The 12,595-nt window shown below is 42.8% G+C and overlaps 1 protein-coding gene across 16 annotated transcripts in view; it reads left to right on the top strand.

The window, feature by feature from the left end:
• AHRR (aryl hydrocarbon receptor repressor) overlaps positions 1–12,595 on the top strand; it is a 383,059-nt gene that overhangs the window by 309,322 nt on the left and 61,142 nt on the right. For all 16 annotated transcript variants that reach the window (XM_056520832.1, XM_056520829.1, XM_056520833.1 and 13 more), the window contains one exon: positions 10,480–10,609. In XM_056520832.1, the coding sequence (XP_056376807.1) occupies positions 10,480–10,609 (130 nt within the window). The remainder of the gene's footprint in view (positions 1–10,479; positions 10,610–12,595) is intronic.

Here is a 12,595-nt window from a genome sequence, read left to right as displayed (position 1 = left end):
CTATAGATTTCAACTATGTCATTGAAAAACACAGCAGCGATCAGCACAAGACTACTGTTGCATGGACATGTTTTTTACTGGATGCCAAAAGCTTTTTGCACTTCTACAGGGTGGGCCATTTATATGGATACACCTTAATAAAATGGGAATGGTTGGTGATATTAACTTCCTGTTTGTGGCACATTAGTATATGTGAGGGGGGGGGACTTTTCAAGATGGGTGGTGACCCTGGCGGCCATTTTGAATCCAACTTTTGTTTTTTCAATAGGAAGAGGGTCATGTGACACATCAAACTTATTGGGAATTTCACAAGAAAAACAATGATGTGCTAGTTAACGTAACTTAATTCTTTCATGAGTTATTTACAAGTTTCTGATCGCTTGTAAAATGTGTTCAATGTGCTGCCCATTGTGTTGGATTGTCAATGCAACCCTCTTCTCCCACTCTTCACACACTGATCGCAACACCGCAGGAGAAATGCTAGCACAGGCTTCCAGTATCCGTAGTTTCAGGTGCTGCAGAATGGGCAAAATAAAATCAGGAGACCTTGGGGGTCATTCAACTGGCCCATGACGACCAATCCACTTTCCAGGAAACTTTTTATCTAGGAATGCTCGGACCTGACACCCATAATGTGGTGGTGCACCATCTTGCTGGAAAAACTAAGGGAACGTGCCAGCTTCAGTACATAAAGAGGGAAACATATCATCATGTAGCAATTTCGCATATCCAGTGGCCTACATGATGATGTGTTTCCCTCTTTATGCACTGAAGCTGGCACGTTCCCTGAGTTTTTCCAGCAAGATGGTGCACCACCACATTATGGGTGTCAGGTCCGAGCATTCCTAGATGAACAGTTTCCTGGAAAGTGGATTGGTCATCGTGGGCCAGTTGAAAGGCCCCCCAAGGTCTCCCGATCTGACCCCCTTAGACTTTTATCTTTGGGGTCATCTGAAGGCAATTGTCTATGCTGTGAAGATACGAGACTTGCAGCACCTGAAACTACAGATACTGGAAGCCTGTGCTAGCATTTCTCCTACGGTGTTGCTATCAGTGTGTGAAGAGTGGGAGAAGAGGGTTGCATTGACAATCCAACACAATGGGCAGCACATTGAACACATTGAGTCCAGAGTAGGAGAAAATCCCAATAGCAAACATATGCTGCTCTAGACAGTTCCTAAAATGGACAGAGATGTCAGCAGAGAGCACTGTGCTCGTGATGTCAGCAGAGAGCACTGTGTTCCAAAAAGAAAATAATTTCCTCTAGTATTCAGCAGCTAAGTACAGGAAGGATTACAATTTTTTAATAGAAGCAATTTGCAAATCTGTTTAACTCTCTGGCGCCAGTTGATTTAAAAAAAAAAAAAGTTTTCCACCCGAGTACCCATTTTTAATGTCCTTATGGAAGATGCTAGAAATTATTTTCCCAATTTATTCTTGTGAATTACCCAACTGAATGAATATGATTTTGTTAACTCCTTAAAGGGAGTTTTAAATCAACTGGTGCCAGAAAGTTAAACAGATTTGTAAATTACTTCTATTAAAAAATCTTAACCCTTACAGTACTTATCAGCTGCTGTTATGATCCATAGAAAGTTATTTTATTTTTGAATTTCCTTTCTGCCTGACCACAGTGCTCCCTGCTGACACCTCTGTCCATTTTAAGTACTGTCCAGAGTAGGAGCAAATCCTCATGGCAAACCTACCCAGCTCTGGACAGTTCCTAAAATGGACAGAGGGGTAAGCAGAGAGCACTGTGGTCAGACAGAAAGGAACTTAAAAAAAAAAAAAAAAAAAAGAGCTTCTTGTGGAGCATACAGCAGCTGATAAGTACTTGAAGGAATACGATTTTTAAGTAGAAGTAATTTACAAATCTGTGTAGAATATATAGTATGTGTAGCTCACCTAGGATATAGGATAAGTACTTGAGGTTAACGGTGTTACCTTCACCCAAAAAGACCTATAGCTAAAAAAGTATTGTGATATAAATATAGTAATTATATGGACCAGTCCTCTAAAGTACTAAAGATCTATAGATAAAGAACAGATAGAAGGTAGTATGGATGAATGTATATAGACAATTTATTAATTATAAGTAATCTATGTCGTCACCTTTAGCAGGGCCCTTGTGTGGGGTGAACGGCAATGCAAGTTAATAACAATGGAATAAAATAAAAGGTAGCAATAAAATATAATAATATTAAAATATCAATAAAAATGTCAGTTTGCTTATTGCACTTAGTCCTTTAGTATTGTAGTTCATAAGATCCGTAGGTGATATAGTTCATATGTTTGTATACTTTTTGTACTTAGTTCATTGGTGGTACAGTTCTTAAAATACAGTTTGTTGGTGATATAGGGCCAATAGTAGTGGTAGTGGATAAATGAATGGATTGATAAATAAGCTGGGATGCCTGAAGAGCGTTGTGTTAATATAGCGCTTATGATGATGATTGGTGCACAGCACCACTCACCCTCCGCAGGATGTACTTCTGCTCGGGCTGGTACGGCTGGTACGGCTGCCACGGCTGTGTCCTGTGCTGGGGACGGCTGCGTCTTGTGGTATGCCCGTCTGTGTAGAGGGTGAGCGGTTCTCCGGCAGTTTGTGGGTCCCAGGCTGGCACGGCAGGCGCCCGGCCTATAGCGATATGTCCGGGACTCACGCAGGTAAGCTGGGGCTGTGGAGGTGAATCGGAGAAGGCGTTCCACTTGTATGAACTCGGCACTATGTGCGCGCGTGCTGCAGTGGTCTCCAAATCAGGGGCATGCAGCAGTTTGGATGGTAATTTTGATAGTCTTAGGGTGCAATAGTCTTATGGTGCAATAGCATGTATACGGATGCAATAGCACCAACGGATCTTATGAACTACAATACTAAAGGGCTAAGTGCAATAAGCAAACATTTGTATTGATATTTTAATATTATTATATTTTATTGCTACCTTTTATTTTATTCCATTGTTATTAACTTGCATTGCTGTTCACCCCACACAAGGGCCCTGCTAAAGGTGACGACATATATTACTTATAATTAATAAATTGTCTATATACATTCATCCATACTACCTTCTATCTATTCTTTATCTATAGATCTTTAGTACTTTAGAGGACTGGTCCATATAAATACTATATTTATATCACAATACTTTTTTAATTTACAAATCTGTTTAACTTTCTGGCACCATTTGATTTTAAAAAAAAGTTTTCCAGAGGAGTACCCCTTTAAGGACTCCTTATATATTTTTTTCATCTCCAACAACTTTATTACTTCATCAACAGAGCTGGATGAGGACCTCTGTTTTGGCAAGGCAAGTTGAGTTTTTTTTTATCTGTACCGTTTAATGTACCATAATGTATTTAGGAAACTTTAAAAGAAAATATTGGTCGGGTGTAATGGAAAAAATTGCAACTGTATTGTTCTTACAGCATTTACTGAATGTTATAGGCAGCATGCTATTATTCTGCACGTCACTAAACTTACAACAATGCTAAATTTACAAAGTGTTAGGTTTTACTTAGTTTAAAAATTCAAAACTTAAAAATTAAACACTTACTTTATTGACACATTCTGACACCTGTAACATTTTTCTTTTTCCATATTATTTTGATCACTTTTTATTTCTGAGGGAGGTAAGCTGACCTGAAGACAGTAGTTCTTGCAGACTTTTCTGATATTCACTGTCCAGAAAAAATAACATAATAATTTAATAGTTCAGACATTTCTGAACAAGGCAATGTGAATTATTATTATATTATTTTGTTTTTTTATATGGTAAATGGTAAAAAGAGGTATTTCGAACTTTAACCCCTTCCCGCAGAACGCTGTATATATATGGCGGATGACGCGATACCTTCGCGCATTCCGCCGTATATATACGGCATTCATTAAAAATGCACTCCCGCTGTGCTGATCGGGTTGCTTAGCTAAAGTTCCGGGGTGTCCAGTGGGAGACCACTACTGCCTGACACCCAGGGACTCCATTTGATTAACCCAATCAGCGATCGGGTGTGCATGTGTGGCGGAATCAGCGGGTGCGCGGCGGGATTGGGAGGTGTGCGGCGGGAGCAGCGGGCCTCCGGAGGTCCGACAGCGGGTGTACGGAGGTCCGGCGGCAGGAGCAGAGGGTGTTCGGAGGTCCGGCGGCGGGAGTGGCAGGTGTCCAGAGGTCCGGCGGCGATGATGCAGCAGGTTAGTGCTTCCCCCTTACAATTTGCAAAGCTGCAACTCCCAGCATGCCCAGACAGTCTGGGCATGCTGGGAGTTGTAGTTTTTCCACATCTGGAGGATAACAGTTTGGAGACCACTGTGTAGTGGTCTCTAAACTATGGCCATCCATATGTTGGAAAACTACAACTCACAGCATGCCCAGACAGCTAATGGCTGTCTGGATATGCTGGGAGTTGTAGTTTTGCAACATCTGGTGGGCCACACCTTGGCGACTACTGGTCTGCTGCCTGCCCCTAGCTTTTTATGGGTTGCAGGGTTGTTCTTGCACTTTTTTGGGGGGGACATATGCGGTCCGTGCCACCAGAGACTATTCTGCACTGTTTTGTTTTTTTTTGCTTTTTTTTGGGGGAGGGAGGGGTGGGAGATTGCAGTCCAGCCACACACCGCAGAACAGTAGTTGGTACCACAGACCACAAACATCTTAAAAAAAAAAATGCAAAAGAAAAACCTGCACCAAAAAGAAGTGCTGACCAGTAATAATTCACTGATCAGCAATCAGCGCAGTCTGAATATGGATTACCATCCGGCCGCACAGCGCAGAACAGTTGCTGGTGGCACTGACCGCAGACACTCCCTAAAAAGTGCCCAAAAAATAAAAACTGCACCATTAAAAAAAAGCCTACAGTAAACGTAAATATCACTACAGTGATGATAAGCCCCCAGAAGGCGCTGTAGGGCAATAACAGTAGAGGTCCCCCAAACAAGTGACCCTGTCCCCTATACAATTCCCCCTGTCCCCCCATATAGGTGACCCCGCCTGGACCCCAGTCCAGGCAGGGTCACCTATATGAGCAACTGATCTCTAGGTTTGTTATTATTCTTTCTGTGGAGTCCACACAAGTGCATTGCTGTCTATGAGACAGCGCACTTCCGAGCACTCATAACACCAGCATTTTCTGCCAGCGCTCTGCTGTCGGTGGAATATCCGCACGGAAACTTTCCTTGCGGACATTCCTCTGTCTGAACATAGCCTCGACCGCCCTTATGCAAATCACAAATTTAGGCCTCAAATGTGCATGGCGCTGTCTCACTCCGGAACCCTGTAGTATTTCAAGGCAACAGTTTCGGGGGCCACATATAGGGTATTTCCGTACTCGGGAGAAATTGTGTTACAAATTTTGGGGGGCTTTTTCTTTTACCTCCTCTGAAAATGAAAAAATTTGGGCTACACTAGAATGTTTGTTTAAGAAAATATTTTTTTTTACACTAACATGCTGGGTTTTCCTTAATTTTTCCTTTTCACAAGCGGTAAAAGGAGAAAAAGCCCCCCAAAATAAGTAACACAATTTCTTCCAAGTACAGAAATACCCCATATGTGGGCGCAAATTGCTCTGAGGGTGCACAACATGGCTCAGGAGTGAGAGCACACTATGTACATTTGAGGCCTAAATTCAGGATTTTCACAAGGGTGGCTGATCGTACCAGAGGTTTTGACGTAAACACTAAAAAAAAAAACACATTTACCAAAAACCAGCATTTACACCCCACAGGTGGTTTGGAACAGTGGTCCGTGAAAATGAAAAATGTAATTTTTAATTTGCACAGCCAACTGTTCCAAACATCTGTCAAACGCCAGTGGGGCGTAAATGCTCACTGCACCTCTTATTACATTCCGTGGGGGGTGTAATTTCCAAATGGGGTCACAGTGGGGGGGTTCACTGTTCTGACACCATGGGGGCTTTGTAAACGCACATGGTCCCAGACTTAAATTCCAGCCAAATTCTCTCTCCAAAAGCCCAATGGCGCTCTTCCTCTTATGCACCCTGTGTGCGCCCACAGAAAAACTTTACATCCACATGTGGGGTATTTTCATACTCAGAAGTGGAGTAAAAAAAATTTGGGGGATTTTTATCCTATTACCCCTCATATAAATTAAAGATTTCGGGTAACACCAGCATTTTAAGGAAAAAAATTTTATTTTTCATTTTCATGTCCAAATTTTATGAAAATTTGTCAAACGCCTGTGGAGTGTTAAAGATCACTATACCCCTTGTTACGTTCCTTGAGGGGTGTAGTTTCCCATATAGTATGCCATGTGTTTTGTTTTCTTTTTTTTTTGTTCTGGCACCATGGGGGCTTCCTAAATGCGACATGCCCCCCAAAAACCATTTCAGCAAATTTCTCTCTCCATCTATCTATTCTGAGCATTGCAGTGCGCTAGTAGAGCACTTTACATCCACATATGAGGTATTTCCATACTCAGAAGAAATGGTGTTACACATTTTGGGGGCTTTTACTCATATTACCCCTTGTGAAAATGAAAAATTTGGGGTAACACCAGCATTTTAGTGAAAAAATAAAATGTTTATTTTTCACGTCCAACTTCAACGAAAATTAATCAAACACCTGTGGGGCGTTAGGGCTCACTATACCCCTTGTTACATTCCTTGAGGGGTGCAGTTTCCCAAATAGTATGCCATGTGTTTTTTTTTCCTTGCCTTTTTTGTTCTGGCACCATGGGGGCTTCCTAAATGCGACATGCCCCCCAAAAACCATTTCAGCAAAATCCTCTCTCAAAAATCCCAAAGTTGCTCCTTCCCTTCTTAGCCCTGTAGTACACCCGCAGAGCCCTTAACATTTACATATGAGGTATTTCCATAATCAAGAGAAATTGGTTTACAAATTTGAATGGGGGCTTTTTCTCCTTATACCCCTTGTAAAAATGAAAAAAATGGGGCTACAAGAACATGTTACTGCAAAAAAAATGAGATTTTGAGTTTTCTCTTCTATTTTGCTGCTATTCCTGTGAAACACCTAAAGGGTTAACAAACTTTCTGAACGTCATTTTGAATGCTTTGAGGGGTGCAGTTTCTATAATGGGGTCATTTCTGTGCGATTTCTCACAAAAGGCCCCTCAAATCTACTTCAAACTGAACTGGCCCCTGAAAAATTTATATTTTTAATTTTTCGAGAAATTTGGAAAATTTCTGCTAAGCTTTGAAGCCCTCTAATGTCTTCAGAAAGTAACAGCATGTAAACTTTATGATGCCAACATAAAGTAGACATATTGTATATGTGAATGAATATATCACAAACTTTCTGAACGTCATTTTGAATGCTTTGAGGGGTGCAGTTTCTATAATGGGGTCATTTCTGTGCGATTTCTCACAAAAGTCCCCTCAAATCTTCAAACTGAACTGGCCCCTGAAAAATCAATTTTCCTTACAAGCTTACAAGTTGGAAAAATGCTAAATTTTCAAAATTTTCATAAAATCTTGGAGTTTTTCACCAAGAAATGATGCAAGTACTGATAAAAATTTAGCACTATATTAAAGTAGAATATGTCACGAAAAAACAATCTCTGAATCAAATTCATAGGTAAAAGCAACTTAGAGTTATTAATGCATAAAGTGAAGGTGGTCAGATTTGCAAAAAAAAAATGGCTGTGTCCTTAAGGTCAAAATGGGCTATGTTGTTAAGGGGTTAAACAATTTAATATAAATAAATAAATAAATAAAAAATTGGAACTTTATTTTTTTCAGTCCCACATAGTTTGATCAATTGTACAATACACTGTAATACCTTTGCAGTGTATTGTGATTATACTACACTGCTCAAAAAAATAAAGGTAACACTTAAACAACACAATGTACCTCCAAGTCAATCCCACTTCTGTGAAATCACACTGTCCACTCAGGAAGCAACACTGATTGACAATCAATTTCACATGCTGTTGTGCAAATGGAACAGACAACAGGTGGAAATAATAGGCAATTAGCAAGACACCCCCAATAAAGGAGTGGTTCTGCAGGTTGTGACCACAGACCACTTCCTGGCTGATGTTTTGGTCACTTTTGAATGCTGGCGGTGCTTTCACTCTAGTGGTAGCATGAGACAGAGTCTACAACCCACACAAGTGGCTCAGGTAGTGCAGCTCATCCAGGATGGCACATCAATGCCAGCTGTGGCAAGAAGGTTTGCTGTGTCTGTCAGCGTAGTGTCCAGAGCATGGAGGCGCTACCAGGAGACAGGCCAGTACATCAGGAGACGTGGAGGAGGCCATAGGAGGGCAACAACCCAGCAGCAGGACTGATACCTCCGCCTTTGTGCAAGGAGGAGCAGGAGGAGCACTGCCAGAGCCCTGCAAAATGACCTCCAGCAGGCCACAAAATGTGTATGTGTCCACTCAAATGGTCAGAAACAGACTCCATGAGGGTGGTATGAGGGCCCGACATCCACAGGTGGGGGGTTGTGATTACAGCCCAACACCATGCAGGACATTTGGCATTTGCCAGAGAACACCAAGATTGGCAAGTTCACCACTGGTGCCCTGTGCTCTTCACAGATGAAAGCAGGTTCACACTGAGCACATGTGACAGAGTCTGGAGATGCCGTGAAGAATGTTCTGCTGCCTGCAACATCCCCCAGCACGGTGGGTCAGTTATGGTGTGGGGTGGCATTTCTTTGGGGGGCCGTACAGCCCTCCACGTGCTGTCCAGAGGTAGTCTGATTCTGTTAGGTACCGAGATGAGATCCTCAGACCCCTTGTGAGACCATATGCTGGTGCGGTTGGCCCTGGGTTCCTCCCTATGCATGACAATTCTAGACCTAATGTGGCTAGAGTGTGTCAGCAGTTCCTGCAAGAGGTAGGCATTGATGCTATGGACTGGCCTGCCCGCGCCCCAGATCTGAATCCGATTGAGCACATCTGGAACATCATGTCTTGCTCCATCCACCAACGCTACGTTGCACCACAGATTGTCCAGGAGTTGTCAGATGCTTTAGTCCAGGTCTGGGAGGACATCCCCCAGGAGACCATCCGCCACCTCATTAGGAGAATGCCCAGGTGTTGTAAGGAGATCATACAGGCACGTGGAGACATCACACACTACTGAGCCTCATTTTGACTTGTTTTAAGGACATTACATCAAAGTTGGATCAGCTTGTAGTGTGGTTTTCCACTTTGATTTTGAGTGTGACTCCATATCCAGACCTCCATGGGTTGATAAATTTGATATCCATTGATAATTTTTGTGTGATTTTGTTGTCAGCACATTCAACTATGTAAAGACGAAGTATTTCATACTATTAGTTCATTCATTCAGATCTAGGATGTGTTATCTTAGTGTTCCCTTTATTTTTTTTGAGCAGTGTATTATCTGCAGTGTATTGTGATTATACCAATATCCCATCACAGCCTGCCTCTAGCTGGGCTTATTATGGCGAATCTGGTGGCCTTCACTTGGCCCCTTTACTGACATAATAACCTCTCTACACCCTGCAATTTTATCAATGAGGATAGATGATCAGGTGACTAAGAGAGTCTCTCACTTTTCCCAACCCCTTAGATGCAACAGTGCTACTGACAACAGCATCTGAGGGGTGAAATAGCCATTTTTAGAATTATTTCAGATTCTAGCCACTGCAAATGGGAGGAAGCTGTTTAATACAGCCAGATGTTGCAAGATAAAGAGTAGCCTCAGCCCCTAAGCCTGTGCCATATTTCCCCTGTCAGTTAATGTATAAAATGAATAGTAGTAATCATTCAGTCCCAGGTAGTTAGGGGCATGTTATTGTAAAACAAAAGGGCATATTCATTTTATGTATTTTCATGCACCCCACCAAACCATATAACAAACACCCATGGTTACCTGCAAAATACTGTGCTTATTCAGCTCATTCATCAGTCTGTCTTGGCAGATCACTGCAACCCTCTCATTATTTGCACCTACATCAACAATAAAACACAACTTCTGTCACTTCTCTATAACATGTGTCCTTGATAAAAAAAGAAGAAATACTTGCCCTATATGACAAATCTAGTGTGCCACTTGAATGGACATTTCTAGAATTGCAGCAGTAGTTTATATTAAAGAAATCTAATTTTGAAAATGCTTTTTATTTTCATTTTCGATGTTTTTCATCTGTTAGCAATAGTAAAGAACTGCTATAAAGAATGTCTCTCTGGACAACCCATTAATTACAATAACAGTGCAATGCTTCATTATTCCTGTGGAGGTGCTATGGTTAAACTGAACACTTGTTGCCAGGTTTCCTCACAAATAACAGTTTATCACTATGGATCACAGCATGGGACAACATGTAATCAACTTTTTGTCATGGGACACTTCTGACAAAAACGCACTGTCCAAAGCAGATAACCCTTTAATATTGTCATTTTTTTCTTTTTTGAAAATTAATTTGTTTCCTGTATTAATAAATGTTCTAACGCCTGTTACTTAAAACATATATAGAATTCAATGAGTTGGCTTGTGAAGTTCTGATTTATTCTTTATTTTCTGGTATTTCAGACTGACGTCATGCATCAAAATGTCTATGATTACATCCATGTGGATGATCGGCAAGAATTCTGCAGGCAACTTCACTGGGCTATGAATCCTGAACAGATGGTGCTTGCACAGGAGTCTCAAACAGAAACAGGTTGGTTTATTAGACAGTAAAAAGTGCTAGAGAAGGAAGCGTGTGTAACATTTAGAGTCAATAGTTGTTTTCATTGTTTCTTTTTTAAGATTGTATGTATTTTGTATGGCTTTTATTATTGTTGTTATCTAAATATTCTGGAGTGGTTGTAGCAAGAGAAAGCAATGACAGCACTCCAGGTATAAAGCTCAGGATGCAGGAACTTTACGTAGTGACATATTCAGATATTCAACAGTGACAAAGGAGACAGCAGACTGGAAATAGGCATCAGGGCTGGGAAAAAGGACATGGAGAACAGGATTGTTTTTTTTTTTATCTGTTTATTATTTTATATTTTACATACAGAATAAAAAAGACAATAAAAATGACAAGCCAGTGCATAATCCAGCAAGGATATTCTATACCCCTAGCCCACCCCACCCTCAGGAACCTGAAGACAGAAAGAAGAAGAAAAAAAAAAAAAGGATTACGTTTAGTATGTATTGAAAAACAGAAACACAGGAATTCGGTAATGACCAGTTAGAAACAGTTTGGGAAGAGCAGTTAGAAACAGGTGCAGGGAGTGGGGTCCGGAAACACTATGAATTACTATAAAATGTGTCACGATGCCGGCTGGCAGGTGGTGGATCCTCTGTGCCAGAGAGGGATTGGCGTGGACCGTGCTAGAGGATCGGTTCTAAGTCACTACTGGTTTTCACCAGAGCCCGCCGCAAAGCGGGATGGTCTTGCTGCGGCGGTAGTGACCAGGTCGTATCCCCTAGCAACGGCTCAACCTCTCTGGCTGCTGAAGAAAGGCGCGGTACAAGGGAGTAGACAGAAGCAAGGTCGGACGTAGCAGAAGGTCGGGGCAGGCAGCAAGGATCGTAGTCAGGGGCAACGGCAGAAGGTCTGGAATCACAGGCAAGGAACACACAAGGAACGCTTTCACTGGCACTAGGGCAACAAGATCCGGCGAGGGAGTGAAGGGGAAGTGAGGTGATATAGGGAAGTGCACAGGTGTAAACACTAATTGGAACCACTGCACCAATCAGCGGTGCAGTGGCCCTTTAAATCGCAAAGACCCGGCGCGCGCGCGCCCTAGGGAGCGGGGCCGCGCGCGCCGGGACAGAACTGACGGGGAGCGAGTCAGGTACGGGAGCCGGGGTGCGCATCGCGAGCGGGCGCTACCCGCATCGCGAATCGCATCCCGGCCGGAGGTGGTAACGCAGCGCCCCGGGTCCGTGGAACCGACCGGGGCGCTGCAGTGAGGGAAGTGTAGCGAGCGCTCCGGGGAGGAGCGGGGACCCGGAGCGCTCGGCGTAACAGTACCCCCCCCCTTGGGTCTCCCCCTCTTCTTGGGGCCTGAGAACCTGAGGATCAGACTTTTGTCCAGGATATTGTCCTCAGGTTCCCAGGACCTCTCTTCTGGACCACAACCCTCCCAATCCACTAAAAAAAAAGTTTTTCCTCTGACCTTTTTTGAGGCTAAGATCTCTTTGACAGAGAAGATGTCCGAGGAGCCGGAAACAGGAGTGGGAGGAACAGATTTAGGAGAAAAACGGTTGAGGATGAGAGGTTTAAGAAGAGAGACGTGAAAGGCATTAGGGATACGAAGAGAAGGAGGAAGAAGAAGTTTGTAAGAGACAGGATTAATTTGACACAAAACTTTAAAAGGACCAAGATAGCGTGGTCCCAACTTATAGCTCGGGACACGGAAACGGACATATTTAGCGGAGAGCCATACCTTGTCTCCAGGGGAAAAAATGGGAGGAGCTCTTCTTTTCTTATCTGCGAATCTCTTCATGCGAGAAGAAGCCTGTAAGAGAGAATTTTGGGTCTCTTTCCATATGGTGGAAAGATCACGAGAAATTTCATCCACAGCGGGCAGACCAGAGGGCAAGGGGGTAGGGAGGGGGGGAAGAGGGTGACGGCCGTACACCACGAAAAACGGAGATTTGGAGGAAGATTCAGAGATTCTGAAATTATACGAGAATTCGGCCCAAGGTA

The sequence above is a fragment of the Hyla sarda genome, chromosome 5 (genome assembly GCF_029499605.1).
Source record: "Hyla sarda isolate aHylSar1 chromosome 5, aHylSar1.hap1, whole genome shotgun sequence".
Classification (NCBI taxonomy): Eukaryota; Metazoa; Chordata; class Amphibia; order Anura; family Hylidae; genus Hyla; species Hyla sarda.
The sequence above is the reverse complement of the archived record's forward strand: the minus strand, read 5'-3'. Positions and strand labels throughout refer to the sequence as shown.